Raw genomic sequence first — 16,507 nt, forward strand, 5'->3', positions numbered from 1 at the left:
GTCCAGGTATTACTCATGTTGTGGGGACCTAAATCTTTATAGGGACATGTCTTCCTAATGGGGACCAATTATAGTCCCTATAAAATGAATAATAAAATTTTAGGGTGAAGAAATGTTTAAGGTTAGGTTCAGGTTAGGTTCAGGTGTAGGTTAAGATTGGGTTTAAGATGTGGATAGGGGTTAGGTTAAGGTGAGAGTTAAGCATGAATTGTTAGGGATATGGTTTTGGTAAGACTGTCCGCAATGAATGGAATTATGTGTGAGTGTGCTTCCCCTCTCCTCCCCTGAGATGCTGCTTAATATGTCGTGTTATATGATGTCGGGTCATGTTGTGTTTCACTTCCTGTGTTTAGGACCCAGCCGGCGCTTTAAGCGAGTAGTGGAGACGATTCAGAGCCAGTTGTTAAGCACACACGACCAGCCTGGGGTCCAGCAGCTGTCTGGTGAGTAGAAACTTCTTTTTCCCGAAAAATCTCATTCAGAATCTTCACCAAATCCTTCCATCTTTTACCCCCCCACCCCACCGCCTCATCTGTTCATCCCACCCCCCTCTCACGACACACCTCTAACCGCTGAAGCCGAGCTAAATCCTGCCCCCTTCCTCTTGCCACCCCCTCGTGCCTGAAACCCCTGAGCCACTCGTCCTCGTTCCTCTGCATGCCAGCGCCTCGCCGCCATGAAAGGGTCGGGGGGGGGTTGCTCTCGAAGAACCGACTCGCGGGTCAAGCGTTGCCTCGTCGCCCTGGCGGTGCAGATTAGAGAAGAGAGGTTGTGTGTGAGCCCGATACGCATTCTGTTACTCCTACTTCCAAGAGTGATCGTCGAAGCTTGTCACCATGGCAACACCACTGCACCTCAACGCGCTCCCACAATGCACTGCACCGCACAGCGACACCACACCTGACTCACTCTCTCTCTCTCTCTCTCTCTCTCTCTCTCTCTCTCTCTCTCTCTCTCTCTCTCTCTCTCTCTCTCTCATATTCACCCTGTTGATGGAAAACATTTGTCTGATGAACTCAGTGAGAGTGAACTTCATGGAATCATTAGAACGTCCCGTCTTCTTCTTTTTTTGTTGATGCAGAAACACGTTCTCCCAATTTCACATAAGGAGAGAAAACGGATTCACACTCCTCCCTGTCTCCTTCTTTGCATGTCCCTCCATCACTGCTCTGTTTGTGTCTCTCAGGCCCCATCCTCTTGACAACAGCTCCATCTGCTGGTCAGTCAAGGAAACACCATCAGCCTTAAAACCAGGAGGTAGCTTGTGACACCTGGCTCCTCTGTGTTTGTGTCTTTTTTCTCTTAAACACATGTTTCAGTTCCAGGTTGAATACAGGATATGAAACTGACTCTTCGTCATCATCCTCGAGCTTTAGCGTTGTCTTATAATATAACTTATAACTGTGAGCTGTCTCTTTGCTCTATCGTTTTATTCCCATGTCAGATAACGGACTCAAACGATGGTCGTGACATCTGTTATTATATTTGGCATAGTTGTGATTGTTATTTTTTTTTTCTGCATCTTTTCATCGGCGAGTAGGATTTGAAGATTTGAAAACCTCTCAAAGGATTTTCATTAACTTTTGTGGAGGGGCGGGGTATGACCCAAGGATGAACATTCAGTTTAAGTAGGCGGATATATATACGTTCTTTATCATTGTGAGATAGCGCGAGTGTTTTTCAGCATTTACCTTGAATAATTCATGGATCTTGGAAAAAAAATCAGACACTGTGCCTTTCTAGTTATATAATATGATATATATAGAATTATAATTGTGTTAAACGTAATGGTAAGATTAGAAGAATACTACATTAGATTAGGGTTGAGTGGCTGCTTCATGTTGTCTGTGCAGTACAACTCACACAAGAGTAAAATGATCTCTTTAAGATCAGAGCATGAGAAGATAGTGACTGTATCAAGCAAGATCAGTCTAAATTAATTTCACGTCTTCACACTATCAGAGTTTCTAACAAGGATCTTGTTTAAAACGGGTTCAAATGTGCTTGAAATCTTCAAAGATTGTTTAAATGTAACCTCAGTCACCTTCAGTGCTTCCTGCCCACAGGGCCTTTGAAGAAGAAGCCACCGTGTGTAATTAAGAATAGTAACGGCTTTGCATACCAATGTGTGTCAAACAAAAGGCTTCATCAAGTCCTGGTCATTATGTTCCCTAATCACCTTTTAACAGCAGTAGTCCTGGAGTTCAGCTTAGGCAGAAAACACAAGGCTGGAGCAAGTATAGCGAAGGTGGAGGAGCAGAAAGAACCACAGGAGAAGATGGTGTCTGTGTTTCATTTAACAGCGGAGGTCATTTACTTTCATGAGCATTTTTGAAAATGTGAAGATGAAAATGTAGAAATTGTCCCACATTTCGTCAGGGGGGAGTTGGTTGCGACCATTTCCAGGCTGGATAACGAAACATACAAAATTACGCATAATCTTGTACTTATATTTTAATGGGTTCCCAAATCCCTAATCCTAATCTTAACTAATCAATCAAATCACAACTAAATGCTTAACCCCAATTATAATGCTTACCCTAAGGGTTGGGGTTTCCCTGACCTACATTTATCCCTAACATTAACCAAAAACAATCCAACACATATTTAAAACTTCAACAAGCCCTTCACCAGAATTAATCCAAAATCAATAATCTAAACTACTTCTTACCCCAAACTTAAACTTATTCTTACCCTAAAACTAATCCTAACCCTAATTCCAACACTAACTTGAAACCACTCTTAACTCTAAAACTATGAAGTATTTTAAACACACCTCATCGTGGTACCCACTGAGGATGCCATATTTCAACCTAAGCCTTGCTCTAAGTCCTGATCCTCACCTGAAACTATCTCTACACTTAAAATAAAAAGTGAGGACCAGCTGAAATGTTTTTATTTCATAGGCTCTATCCTCAAAGTAGTCACAGAGATAAGTTCTAGTGCACACAGTAAACAGATTCGGGTCCCTACAAAATAAGTAATGCCTGGACACACACACACACACACACACACACACACACACACAGAAACGTTACAACAAAAACACATTCTCTCGTCCACGCTTGGATTAAGTTTTTCCTAATCTCCATGTTTCTGCAGAAAATCTTCACTCCGGCAGTTCAAATTCAAATAGTCACAAACCAGCCACAAAAGAGATTCTAGTCTCCAGCAGCTTTTTATTAAGTGCTGATACACAGACCAGTCCTCTGTGTGGGTGTGTGTGTGTGTGTTTTGTCATCTGTACAGAAACCCTGCCTGTTGTTGTCACTGTTCATTTGTCGACCCACAGGACTCTATTGTACAAATGCATCCCAGAGATGTGCTGCGTCTGCACCATTAACTAAAAAGAACCTTTATTTGCTCCATTACTTATGTTTGGTTTCCTCAGCACTGACTGTACCTGCAGTGAGACCATCAAGGCCCTGCAGGAGGGATCAGTGTGTTTAGCTACACGCATACTGACACACACACACACACACACACAGTATTGTATTCAGCGTGTTGAAACAGTATTTATGACTTTTGAACTCGTGGTTGAATCTCATGAGTTGGACTCTCTCTCTCTTCAAAGAGGAGCACAGAAAGGATGGAGCCTCTCAGAGTGTGCGATGTCTTCGGGCCAGGTTTTGTAGCATGAAACTCTGGTGGAGAAACATGTTGATCAAAGGGCGTCTCGCTGCTCCGGGCGGACTTAAGTCCAAACATCTCTGATGCGCTTCACTCGGTACAATGGCCGTGAGACGGACAGCCTCTGTCATCGGATTTGTTGAGGTTGGAGTTGCCCTTCAGTGTTTTAATGACATCTGCAAAACTTTATGAATGAGTGGGTTTGACAAAAGGAGAGGAGACAGTGTTTCTCATCCTTCAAGGACCTCTTTGTGTTGAAGCTCCAAGGTTTCTCTTTGTCCTCCTTGCGTCATCTTTGTCCTCCGTAAGGGAAAAAGAAAACGTGAACAGTGAGACGTCCAGTTTCAGCTTGTGGTCGAGCACTGAGACGCAGACTGTGTTGTGTTCCCCAGGGATGAAGGTGGAGTTAGAAGGTCGCAGCTTTCCTTTCCTTCCTCACAAATACTTTAATAATAATAATAATAATACACATTTACAGATAAAAACACAGAGTGCAGCGTGGCTTCATGTATGACACACCACACTGTTTCTCTACAGCACAGCTTGTTTGTTAAAGGTTCAGTGTGTAGGATTCACTGACATCTAGTGGTGACGTTGCATGTTGCAGCTGAATACCCGTCACCTCACCCCCTCTTCCAAACGTGAAAAAGAACCCGTGGCAGACTTCAATGGTCCCGATGCAAATATGAAGTTTTTCAATAAGAAAATAACAATTCAGAGATTATTTTATTATTTTATCTCTTTCAACTAAATCTTACAAACTGAACCTTTAAAGTAATTCACTCTGGTATCAGTCTATATTAATTTCAGCCCACAGACTATAACTTCCAGTTTCAGGTGGAATGGCTGCTTGTGTGTCTCCATCATTTCTAACATGTGCATGTGTTATCGGAGCTCCGAAGTCACACAGTCTCATCACGGCTGCTCCAGCAGGTCTCATCCTCGCTGCGTCTGCTGCTCCTCCTCCTCGCCTCTGCTTGCTGTGTCTGTACCTGTAGCTCTGTCGTGTGAACCCCACTGTTCATTAGTTTGTTCTCTCTCTCCTCCCCTCTTTTGTTTTTTCTCCCCCTTCTCTTCCCGTCTGTGTACCTAGGCAGCCCATTGAGTAACTTCTTTGACGTAATTAAACAACTTTTTTCAGACGAGAAGAACGGACAAGTGCCCTACGGCTCCGGCACGCCCTCCAAGCGCTGCCCCTCGCCCATGCACACCCAGAGGCACGAGCATAATGACACCAAATGCCCCGCGGCGGGCCGAGACAGGGCCAAGTTGTCGATGGCGTCTGTGGGGACACAAGAGGAGTCTTAAACTGCGACACTGTGTAGTCGAGCCAGTGCTAAAAACCCATCCCAGTATAAGCCAGCGACACAGAGAGAATATCTGTACATAGCCAGATGTATATAATAATATATGGACCTTTTTTGTAAAAAATAACTTTATATAGACAGAAATATATTAAGAGAAAGTGATATTTTACAAGCAGCATACTGCACCTACACCACAAACACACTCCTTCCATTCCCTGTTTCATTACGCCTCAGTGTCCACCACCACCCTCATCCTCCACTCCTCCACCCCAACAATCTAACCGCCTGTGGCCCTCGCTCTGTGTTTTGCTCCCTTGCTGCTAACCTGTGTGATGACCTGACTTGTTTCTGACACCAGGAATTATCCAGAAAACCTATTAAGTCCCTGCTCCTCCTGCTCCCTGCTCCGTCCGCCCTCCCTTCGACCGCCTCTCCGACTCCCCGCCCCACCCCACCCTGAGCGCGCCGAGAGAGAGAGAGAGAGACGGAGGACTGCTTTTAGAGGTACGCTCAGAAGTGTGTGGGGGGGATGTTACCATGGAGACAGGAACCTTCATCCTCCTCCGTGCCCCTTGTCTACACCTCTGACAGACGTCATTAGAAGTAGCTGAAAATACCTTTAGTGTACCCTGCCCCCCCCCCCCCTCATCTTGGAAACACAGTCACACACACACACACATGCAGCACAACTCATCTTACACACACACACACACACACACACACACACACACACACACACACCCTGATGAATCATGTCGCCCTCGCCGACCCCGGACGCCTTTCCTCTTCACGAGCTCAAGGAGCACTGAGTGATTGGAAAACAAGCATTTTACATACATACAGGAAACGGAACATTCACATGCACAGAAAACTCTGGGATGTCTCAACAAGAACATGAAGAACAACAACAAAAAGAAGACTTGCAGAGAAACTGATTCAGAGGACAGAAGGGGGCGGGGCAGGGCAGGGCAGGGCGGGGTGGGGGGGTTTATGGAAAAGCCCAAACAGCCGACGCGGACGCTTGCTGGATTGTATTTGTTTGCTTTTTAATGTACATTCTTTGTGAAGAACTGGGTTTAAAACACTAACGGACTTTATTAGACTTGATACTATATATATTGCTGCGAACGGACTGGAATTGTGATTTCAGAGAGGAGCAGGGTGGGGGGGAGAGTGGGGGGGTGGGGAGATGATATCATAGTATAGGGTTTGCGGGGGGGGTGGGGTTGGGACGCGGGTGGGTATGAGGTTATTTAAAATGAATGATCTATTCTGTTGTACAGACTGATATCATTTCTTATGTAAAAAAAACAAACAAAACAATGAAACGTCTAGTTGTGACACTATGTTTAGTTACCATGGGGACGGGTTGGTAAACCTGCGCCTGCCACATATTGTCATTTAAAATTCTTCTGTGTATTTTATTTTATTTTTTTGTTAAATGATTATCTCCGTCTCTGCTCGATTGACCTGATTTGTCATCGGAACATTCCTGTTCTCTGCAGCACTTTTGTCTTTGATTTCTCCGGTTTTCCATTCATACCTCTCTCTTATAGACTTACTTACCAGCAGTAGGAGTAGAGGAACAAAAAAATGGTGACATGATAAATGCAACTGTGGATATTTTTGTATTTTTTTTTTTGTCCTTATTTATTCACGTTTGTTCATCTCGCTGTCTGATTTCCTAATTTATTGTTACTTGGCTATTTATATGAACAAAGCTGTTAGGTCAGTTGAATGTTATTTATTACCCTCTTGTGTGTTCGTAAAAATGGGGCAACATTTGAAGAAAAGACAAACTTTTCTTTTCTTTCCTTTTGGTCGGACTTTTAAACAGAATTACGTGAACACATCACAAATTCTCTTTTCCCTCTAACTCACTGAGGAGGGAAAGAGAACTTGTGTGGAACTCTTGGGGGAAAAAATGATTAACCAGTTATATAAGAATGTAGACGTAGCCTCTTTTTGGAGAGGGAATATGCTCTTCTATCGATATTTGTCAAGTTTCATATTATTGTACGTGTTGGCCAGGCCTGGGGAGAAGCGCACCACAGATCCCAGTGTGCTTCTTCTCGTTGTAAATAGACAGACAAACAAACCTTGGGGGTGATTGTCTTCTCGACCATGCTGGGGATTCCTGCTCTATGCTTTTAGCTTGTATTGCTGTGTGCATGTCGAACACGAGCTTTTCTTTGCATGGCTTTAGTGTTAATGTTCCATGCCAAACTCACTCCTTCTCTCAGCCTTCATCGATTCTCCACAAAACTACCTTTTAATGTTTTAAATTTCCCGCCCTGTGTCCCTTACTCTCTGCTTTTTCTTTTGGCCTTTTATTCTTTTCTTTTTTTTTTTGTTTTATCGTCCCCCTCGCTCCTGCTGATCTCTCCCTTCCTCCTCTTTATCTCGTGCACAACGTTTTTAAAAACAATGCTTCCTTTTACTCTGAAACTCTCTCTGGAAGGCTCAGTGGTCCGGGCTCTCTCTACCAGGTGGTAGCAGAGGCACAGGGAGTGGATATCAGTATCCTACAAACACAAAGCAATACCCTATTGTTCACCCTCCTTTCTGTTTTCTACAATGGGAAGCTAGCAGCACTGAGGACATCCAATGATTGGGAGGCCCAGAGCGGCCTTTTCACAGAGCAGGAACAAAACTGACTGATGTAATCCCCATATAACACAACTGTGAGCATCTTCAATGCTGAAACAAATAAACTCATTCAGTTACTGTGTCTTTGTTTTTTTTTGTTTTTTTTTAAGGTGTAGGTAAGTGCAGACCTGAAGGTAAATATTCTTCACTATCGCAACTTTATAACACAAAAGATTGTGTATTTACTTTGCTTGCATGTGTAATCTCTTCCATGTAGGTTTGTGCAACTTTACATCTGATGTTCACACAACCACCGATGATTGAAATCATTTCCACGAGTGACAATGACCAGATTTGTTCACCAGGTTTATTACGATAATCAGCATTAAAACAGATTCTCTGTCGTTGGATTCTTCTGCTGTACCTGTGTAGAAGCATTAAACCTCAGCATAGATATATAAGCTTAATTAAAAGGTTAGTGTACCTGGAAAAACCTCAGCTACACAAAAGCTACTTTTTTTGAAACAATATTAATAATTAGCTTGGATTACAAACAAAATAAAAAGGGAACACCCCCGTTAAATACTCTCACATCTTTTTTTTTTTTCTCTCATTAAATAGAAAATGTCCATCCCACTCTTCAAGTGTTGTGTTTCTCTGGTCGTACTTTAAAAACAAAACTGAAAATAAAAAAACGGTCTTAGAAAAAGTACATTTGTTTATCCAGAGTTCACGTCAATGCAGGAGGCGCAGTGCCTCCGTCCTCCCAACTCTGCATAATTAGAAATAGGACAAAGCCAAAAGTCCAGCATGGCTGTCTCACAGGAGATGCTTCAGTCTATAAACACGTGGCTTAGCTTCAGTCAGAACCAGATCAGCCACTGATCCCAATGCTCCAAGGCAGAGGTTTGTTTTGCCAGTTTTGTCCATTAGAGGGCAGCAGTGTTTCACGATCCAGAGGGGCCACCTGTTTGCTTCTGTTGAAGCTTCTCGAGTCGAAGAGCAAAGCGTCACATCGTCCATCTTTCTTCTTCGTAAACATGCTGTACAATAAAGTCAACATGGAGCGATGGCACCAAATATTCTTTGTCCACAGAGCAACATGTCACTGGACCGTGTCCCAGCGTCAGAGAGCTGTGGAAACTGCTTGTTGCTCGGGCCAGGATCAGATGTTACTAAGAAAACATCTGTACTTCAACCATGGGGACATCTCTCGACAGATCTGATCCAGAACCAGTGATATAATGAAACTTCCGCTGCCACATTTTCCGTCCTCTTCTCCTCTGCGTGCATCGTGTTCTCCTCAGACTCGGGAGGTGACGTAGAGAGAGCGCAGGCGTCGAGCCAGCGTGGCCTCCAGCTCCTCCAGAGGTGAGTCTCCCCGGCTGTGAACCAGCGTAGAAGTGGGGTTGTTCCCTTGTCGGGCCCCGGGGGGTCCCAGCAGCAGGCTCCTAAAGCCCTCTCTCTCCAGCAGAGCAGGCATCTGCTGTAAGAAGTAACCTTCACAGAACGAGCTCAGCTCCAGTGAACCATAGGCCTGGAAAAAAGAACAGACAACCCGGATCATTTCCTGCACTAGAGACTTGAGGAATTGTTTGTATCAGTTGCATTTTAACTTAAACTATTAATGTGTCCTGTACTTGATGTTGATCTCAGTCCCTCTTGATAAAAAAGCTTTGTGTTGTGATTTCTACAGTTCAAATAGCAGAAGAATAAAATGTAGGCTTCTGTGTGTGTGTGTGTGTGTTACCTTTGCTGTCTTGTAGATGCTGACTGCGTTATCCAGGTTGATGTGACGAGAGCAGATGAGTTCACAGTGTCTTTGTAACGCCCCCAGGTGGAACAGACTCGCCATCGACAACAACTGCATGAGAAAAACATAAATATCAACAATCGCCATACGAACTTCAGTAACACACACATACAGGACAATTACTTTTTATTATTATTTGTGGCTTTTAATACATTGTTGTTTTTTGCACATCATCGTTAAATTCGACAAATTAAAAGTTTAGTTTCTTCTTATTATCAAATCATTAATTTCTGAATCACTTGCTGTAAAATGAAGATGAACATTGAACTTCATCTGTCAAGTGTCAAACATAATTATCGCTGTTGTTGCGTAAGAAAGATGTTTTACTTGTGGTTTTTCATACAGCTTTTTATTTGGAATCTTAGGTATATTGACATTTGTTTACAGTTCCAGTAAAGTTAAACTGATTTACGTAAAAAAAAAAGGAAATTTAATTCCCCTGAAAAACACACACTTTGTTGGGCCAGCATCAGTCTGGTAATATGCACCCAGAGACCCAGAGGGATGGTGTGTTTGTGTAAAGTGAATCTCACCTCCAGCAAGTCGGCCACATTAGTCCTCAGTGACTCTGTTCCTCCGCAGTACAGGTACGACATCATCATCTGCAGATTGGTCACAGGTCTCATTTAGCAAATACTTTATTTTTCAAACAATATGAAACCAAGTCTCAGTTTTTTTCCATCAACTCTGATTGTTGTTACATCATAAATGTTTGAACTTAAGTAAAACATCAGAAAAGTATATTTGTTACCTGGAAAATGTTGTACTTGACGTCACCGATCTCAACCTCCTTGTTGGGGCTTCCGTCTGATCCGGAAGACGCCAGCAGAGACTTAAATCTAAAAGAAATAAAACATCCATGTCAAAAAATACAGATTAAAAAAAACACGGTCTAAGCAGCGAGTCTCTTTGTTCCAGTGTGAACTGCTGCACTCACCTGTCAGAGGCAGTGATCAGCAGCACCCTGTGGCCGTAGAACGGTTTCCCCTCCACCACAAACGTCACGTCTGACATCTCCTGGTTATTCAGGAAGTGAGGGTCTGCAGACAACCACATCAGCACCTCCTTACAACTAAGTTCACTTTTAACACAGTTTTCTTGTAACAGGGCTCGGTCTGTTCACTACTTTGATAATCAATCAATCATTTAGATGCAGAAGTAACAAAACTTCCCTAGTTCCAGTTTTTCCACTGCAAGGATTTGCTGCCTGTATTTGTCTTGTGTGATAATAAAGCGACTAAGTTGCTATTTATCAGCATTTTCTAATATTTCCTCAGCTCAGTTTAATCTATTAATCAGGAACACAATCAGCAGATTAGTCGATAATGAAAAGACTTAGTTGTAACCCTTTAACCATTGGGGAATGTTAACATAAAAGCCATCACAGTCTTCTACTCTGAAACACTGAGTCTGTTCATAATCATAGTTTCCTTACCCAACTGAGCTGAAAGAGTCGCCTTCATCTCGGGGACGGAGGGAAGCGGCGCTGGGCCAAAACAGTGACTGAAAATAGCCGCCAACTGCTGGATAATGGCATCATTCTGGGGGAAAATGAGCCGGGAGGAGGGGATAATATTAAAAGGAAATTCATTTATGACTATTATATGGTTGATGATGATGAGTTTGAGTGTTTACCTTGGTGGTACGCAGGATATTGAACATGAGTGGCAGGCCCACGGTGACCAGCTCCTCACAGTAGTCCTCCTCTCTGATGGTGGTGAACTCTCTGAGGAGGGAGAGGGTGACCCCTGCCCTCGACTGCTGCTGAGCACAACGCAGAGATTCCAGCCACACGTGGAGTTTCCATGGAACGCCTGGTTAGAAAGAGGGGGTTTGTTTTCTATTTCCCGAGTAAGCATGATTTGAAAAGTAAGCTCAACCTCTTCCTGCTGTCTGGTGCTTACCCATAGCTCGTAGCTCCATGGTGACGTCCAGGTAGCCGTGCTCAGCGCTGTAATAGCTGGCCTCTTGCAGAGCCTTCATCCTGGCCTTGCAGAGCCTGGGGATGCCCACCTCTGGCAGAGCCCCCGGGCCGGAAGAAGAAGAAGAAGGAGTAGGGAGCGGCGAGAGAGGGAGGAAAGGGCAGACCCCGGCCTCCTCACCCTCCACCCCCTCAGCCAAGATCTCCTCCAGAGACAGGACGTCCTCTTTGACTTGCTGCGGCTGAGTCAGTAGCTTTCTCAGCACGTTCCTGACAAGATAAATGGGAGGAAGAAAGAGGGAGGAAGGAAAGACACAAAGAAAAAAGCATGAAAACGAATAAATGTCTTCGCTTCAATGAATCTACGTGTCCTCCGCTTTGATTATATGATCCGTCACCCTCGCTGTGGAATGTGAAGTGTTGAGTCTACACTGTGTTCACGCACAGACACGGTGAACAGGTGGAGAGGTTTACGTTAACAACTGGTGTTCACAGACTCTGAGCTGAGGGAGACCCTGAACTCGCTTTTCACAGTCTGATACTTTCAAAGATTTTCATTACACCGCGCGATAACACGAATGAATCTCAATTAAAATGTGAACTCAGGTCAAGTATGATGTAGCGCTGACATATAGTAGTTAGCGTTACGCAGTTATGAGGCCGGAGACTTGCAGTTTATCAGCAGCTGCGCTACAAATACTGTTCACGGGTCCGGGGACGAGGGTTAAATACCTGTGTCCGTGTGCGGCGGCGTGACTGAAGCAGTTCATGTCTTCATAGAGCGACGACGTGAGGGCATTTCCATCGTGGATCTTCGATAAGGGGTCAGCGCCCCGGGCCAGAAGCAAACTCACCATCTCGTAGTTGCCTGTGGGGAACAGATTGACAGTCAGTTACATGCAGACACATTCAAATACAATGTGACGTTTTTACTGGTACGTTTACTGCTACAGTGATTACATTTTACCACAGGGATCAAAGGTTTACTGTCATTTATTTTGCATTTTCAAACAAACAGATGCATTCATATTAGGCACTGTTTACACGCTGTCAGTGCTGTGTACAGCCTGTGTCTCTATTACTCTGTGTGGTTTCAAATGATCCCACAGAGGAATGCTGCCCGGAGGCTTCCAACAGAACCGCAGGCAGCTCACTGCGACTTCATGCGCCCTCTCATTTCCTCATTCCTGTCATTCACGACTCAATCACATGTTAATCTTGGTGATCTTCTGGAAAACTAACACACTACTGATCACTTTCTATGAGTTGGTTTGATGAATGTTACAACAAAGCCTTCTCTTGATCCCCTGAGGACTCGTAGCCTGTTTAATTAAGTGTTAAGTAGTAATTTAGCCGCTATAAATCTGATCAGAACACCGACCACATGCAAGTCAGATAATCCTCCCGCATCAGCTGTGCCTTGTGTCGTGCGTATGTGCATGTGTGTTGGCCCACCTGCTGCTGAGGCCAGCTGCAGCGGAGTGTCTGCCGTGCTCTCCTGTCCGTTGCGGACCGCGGCCCCCTCCACATTGGCCCCTGCATCCAAAAGGAGCTGCGGAGAAACACCACATCTGTTATATTGAGCAATGTTTGACATCCTGTAACTTATTCACGTCCTGACCTCTGACCTCACATTTGTCAATCCACTTAGCATCATATACACAGTTGGCTCAAGACAATGTAGGACAAACTGCAATTGTTGCACATATGGTACAGGTCATTTCCCCATGAATAAAATTCCGCCACACAGGACAGATGTCAAAAGAAGAATTTCAACACACGCTACATCTGGTTGGTTTTAAATGCGCGTGCATGTGTTTCCAACCTGCACAACGGAGATGTGTCCATGCAGCACTGCGAAGGTGAGGGCTGCCCAGTGTCGACTATCAGGATGCACAGAGGGGTGCTTTGGGGAGCAAGGAGGAACCTGCAGGCACAAGACAAATCTGTGTTACACACCAAGATTATAGTGTAATGTGATGCATTTAAATAAATCTTTCCATGTGTTGGAATTGTTTAAGTATGCATATATATGTATATATAAATATCTATATATATATACCGCCACATCCAGGTTGGCCCCTGCATCGATCAACATCTGGACCAAGGCCTCATCTCCAGCTGCACACGCATACATCAGAGGAGTCATTCCCTGCGTGATGAGTGAAAGAGAGCAATGAATCAAAAGGGAGAAACATACATTTATGAAGTACTGATTTAAATATTACTTTTGGATGGGATTTCCAATGTATTCTGCTGCTATATTCCACTCAGCACATGTCATACATAAAGAGATAGATGATCAGTACCTGGTCGTCCATGCTGTTGACCCCATCTGGCCCCAGCAGGTCGATGGCTTGGCCTATGAGGTCCGTGCGCCCACAGTTGAGCATCCGAAAGCCTAAGTCTAGGTGGAACTTGTCTGTGGCGGCTTTGGAGTCCAGACGTTTGAAGGAGCTGAAGCAACACTCTGGCCTGATGGAGACAAAGACAAAGAGAGAGAGAAAATGAACAACCAGCCAATGTTCAATCTGTGAGAGGTGATCGGAGTCTGAGAACAGATAAAACATAAGACCAAGCTGAAATGATTTGTTTCAACCTTGTGGCTCGTGCATTTTACATATTTACATCTAATGCTGTTTAGAAATGATAGTACACTTCATGAAAAGGTTAATGAGCCACATTACAGCGAGTGAACGCTCATTAATCAAACATATGCAGTCTGTAATTATGCGTCAGTGAGAACCAATAAAATGACGAGCCAATAGTTCATGAGACAAAGGAAACACATCTGGAATCCTCGACCCTCTCTGAGCTATTACTTTTTGTTTCACCTCGACTAATGAGATTGACCTCACAAACACACACGGCTGACTGACGCTGGAGTCGAGGAAACTAAAACAAGGTATTGTCTGAAGACTTTCACAGTATGCGGGTGTGTGCGTTCTCATTTACTTCAGCTGTCTCGGTTCACAGTCCAGTCCTGGCAGGAGAAGACGTGCGGTCTGTCTGACATCGTCACTGTCCACCAGCAGACTCTTGCGATGCTCAGCGTGAACTATGGCCACTCTCATCCACTCCATCAGCGGCGGCAGCAGCAGGAACGGCCTGTGAAGAAGAGCGATAAATAATTCAGCTTGTATCTTTATGCTTGGTCACAAAAAAAGAAAAGTTAAACCCTGACACGGTAATGGATAGTACTCTGTCATACTGTAAAGTTTTCATGTATCTGTACTACAAATACTAGCAAATATCTGTAATTTCTACTACGCTACATTTTTATAATGCACTACACAGTAATCAATAACTGTGCTGGTAAGTATTTTTACTTGTAGTACTTTGAGTGTATTTAAAAGAAAGTAGTGGTACTTTTGCCTGAGAATATTTCTGTCTAGTTATTTGTACTTTGCCTTAAGTGAAATGTTAAACTACTTCCTGCAGCACCGTGTACACAGCCACTCCTCAGCTCTCAGCTGTTGTCGTGTATGTACTGAGACTCGGCGCTGCGAGGAAGACGATGATTCAGTTATGTTAAGAGGAAACTCATAAACTATCTGAACTGGATGATGACTTATATGTGTCTGGCAGTACTTCTCGCAATGACCAGTGCACAATGAGTCACGTTTAAACACAACCAGACACACATACTGTACATACGTATATGAAACACTCCATATGTGCAAGCACACACACAGATAACAGCTGGATCCACACAATGACTAATGAATGTCGGTTGCCAGGTTGGGGAGTGACATCAGCTTTCTTTGACCGTAAGCTGTGACTGAAGATGAGAGCAAGAGCTGCGGATTAATTTCCTGTGTGGTTTGATAAACATGAGAAATTGTGCAGTCGTTTTTGAAGAGTCGGCCTATTTTTAAACCAGTTCTATTAGAATGTACAAGCTGAGGGAGCTGAACTAAGGTGCAGCCACCTGGCATTTACGTAGATGGTTTCTGAGATTTAGTCTGGAAAAAACAAATCAAGAAAAGAGAACCAGCTGAAAGAAAAAAAAAGAAAAAGAAACAACAGACATAGTTGACCTTAGCGCTGAGGGAGCAAGAAAATATGTGATTAATCATGAGGGAAGCAGTGAAGTAAACACAAGAAGAGGAATAAAAGAGAACAGAACACAAGGTCTCCATTTGTGAAGGTGGTATTCTGAAAGTTATCAACATTACTTTATTGCTGTCTTTTTTCTCTCTGTCTTCATTGTCCTCCTCTCACACCTTCTCTTCTAAACCACTCGTGACGTGGTCACGTCTAGCCGGTTATCTGGTATAACTCCCTTCTTGTCTGTGCCTTTCTTTCACCATATGTGCATAGAATGAGTCTGTGAACAATGGCACATCATTGTGAGATTCACTGTTGTTTCCTTCTGATGCTATCAAGCCTCAGTCAGAGTGAGCTGATTGTTTGAACACTGGCTGTGTTATCACGAGCTAATAAGCAGAGCTACTCCTGCTGTGATGTTATTCTTAGCGGAGGCTTCACCTTTGTTCTGAGATGCAAACACTCCAGTGCATGAATACACACACACACACACACACACACACACACACACACACACACACACACACAAACACAAGAAGGCAAAAGCATGAGCTGTATACTGACAGATAATACTGTAGAGCGCACACTATAGGGATTGTAGTGACTGTTAATGAGCACAGGGACCCCTGCAGAGCCATTTATTCTCCTCTGGTTTCCTGTAGAACTGCTCCCTCATTCATCAGTGCTCTGTTAGTGATGTATAAAGTGGATCTCCTCTGTGTTATCGCAGAATGGTGAATGTAAAACCTTTTAAAACTTTAATGTAACGAGAGATGTTCTGATGCATGGACTTTGTGAATTGACCGAAACCAAAAACAGGCCTTACCCTAATGTACATATATATATATAATGTATTTTAACAGCTCTATGTTACGAACCCTGTATGGAAATGAAGATTTGCATCACTGTTGTATAGCCTGGCTAAGATTACAACTTTTGAAAAACAAATTCATACAGCGAATGCATGACAAAACTTCTTGACAGCTTTAACTGAAAAATAAATAAATAAAGGAATAAACAATAGCGAAGTCGTGCATACAGTAGATGCTGCAGTATTTTATCTGAAAACCTGTGTTTCACATTTTCATTACTAACTTTATTCAATATTAGCCGTCCTAAATATTTGAATTCAATTTTTGGCTTTTATGAAGCTGCTGTCCACTGTTCTCTATCTATTCTTTCTTCTAGTTATCCTGT

General features: G+C 43.5%; 2 protein-coding genes across 12 annotated transcripts in view; one reads left to right on the forward strand and one right to left on the reverse strand.

The window, feature by feature from the left end:
- brsk2a (BR serine/threonine kinase 2a) overlaps window positions 1–7,668 on the forward strand; it is a 160,524-nt gene extending 152,856 nt beyond the window's left edge. For 7 of the 11 annotated variants that reach the window (XM_069528951.1, XM_069528952.1, XM_069528955.1 and 4 more), the window contains 2 exons: window positions 354–443; window positions 4,724–7,668. In XM_069528951.1, the coding sequence (XP_069385052.1) occupies window positions 354–443; window positions 4,724–4,938 (305 nt within the window). In that variant the 3' untranslated portion in view covers window positions 4,939–7,668. The remainder of the gene's footprint in view (window positions 1–353; window positions 444–4,723) is intronic. The other 4 variants (XM_069528957.1, XM_069528953.1, XM_069528958.1 and 1 more) reach the window with 2 other exon arrangements.
- A 207-nt stretch (window positions 7,669–7,875) lies between these two features.
- The window catches only part of abtb2b (ankyrin repeat and BTB (POZ) domain containing 2b), a 41,531-nt gene continuing 32,899 nt past the window's right edge, over window positions 7,876–16,507 (reverse strand). The window contains exons 4-17 of the mRNA XM_020102199.2: window positions 14,216–14,368; window positions 13,570–13,735; window positions 13,323–13,412; window positions 13,086–13,187; window positions 12,716–12,812; window positions 11,993–12,128; window positions 11,244–11,530; window positions 10,975–11,153; window positions 10,775–10,880; window positions 10,277–10,379; window positions 10,091–10,178; window positions 9,873–9,941; window positions 9,277–9,390; window positions 7,876–9,063 (exon numbers count right to left, since the gene is read on the reverse strand). Of these exons, the coding sequence (XP_019957758.1) occupies window positions 8,830–9,063; window positions 9,277–9,390; window positions 9,873–9,941; window positions 10,091–10,178; window positions 10,277–10,379; window positions 10,775–10,880; window positions 10,975–11,153; window positions 11,244–11,530; window positions 11,993–12,128; window positions 12,716–12,812; window positions 13,086–13,187; window positions 13,323–13,412; window positions 13,570–13,735; window positions 14,216–14,368 (1,924 nt within the window). The 3' untranslated portion in view covers window positions 7,876–8,829. The remainder of the gene's footprint in view (window positions 9,064–9,276; window positions 9,391–9,872; window positions 9,942–10,090; window positions 10,179–10,276; window positions 10,380–10,774; window positions 10,881–10,974; window positions 11,154–11,243; window positions 11,531–11,992; window positions 12,129–12,715; window positions 12,813–13,085; window positions 13,188–13,322; window positions 13,413–13,569; window positions 13,736–14,215; window positions 14,369–16,507) is intronic.

Source organism: Paralichthys olivaceus, chromosome 7 (genome assembly GCF_024713975.1).
Source record: "Paralichthys olivaceus isolate ysfri-2021 chromosome 7, ASM2471397v2, whole genome shotgun sequence".
NCBI lineage: Eukaryota > Metazoa > Chordata > Actinopteri > Pleuronectiformes > Paralichthyidae > Paralichthys > Paralichthys olivaceus.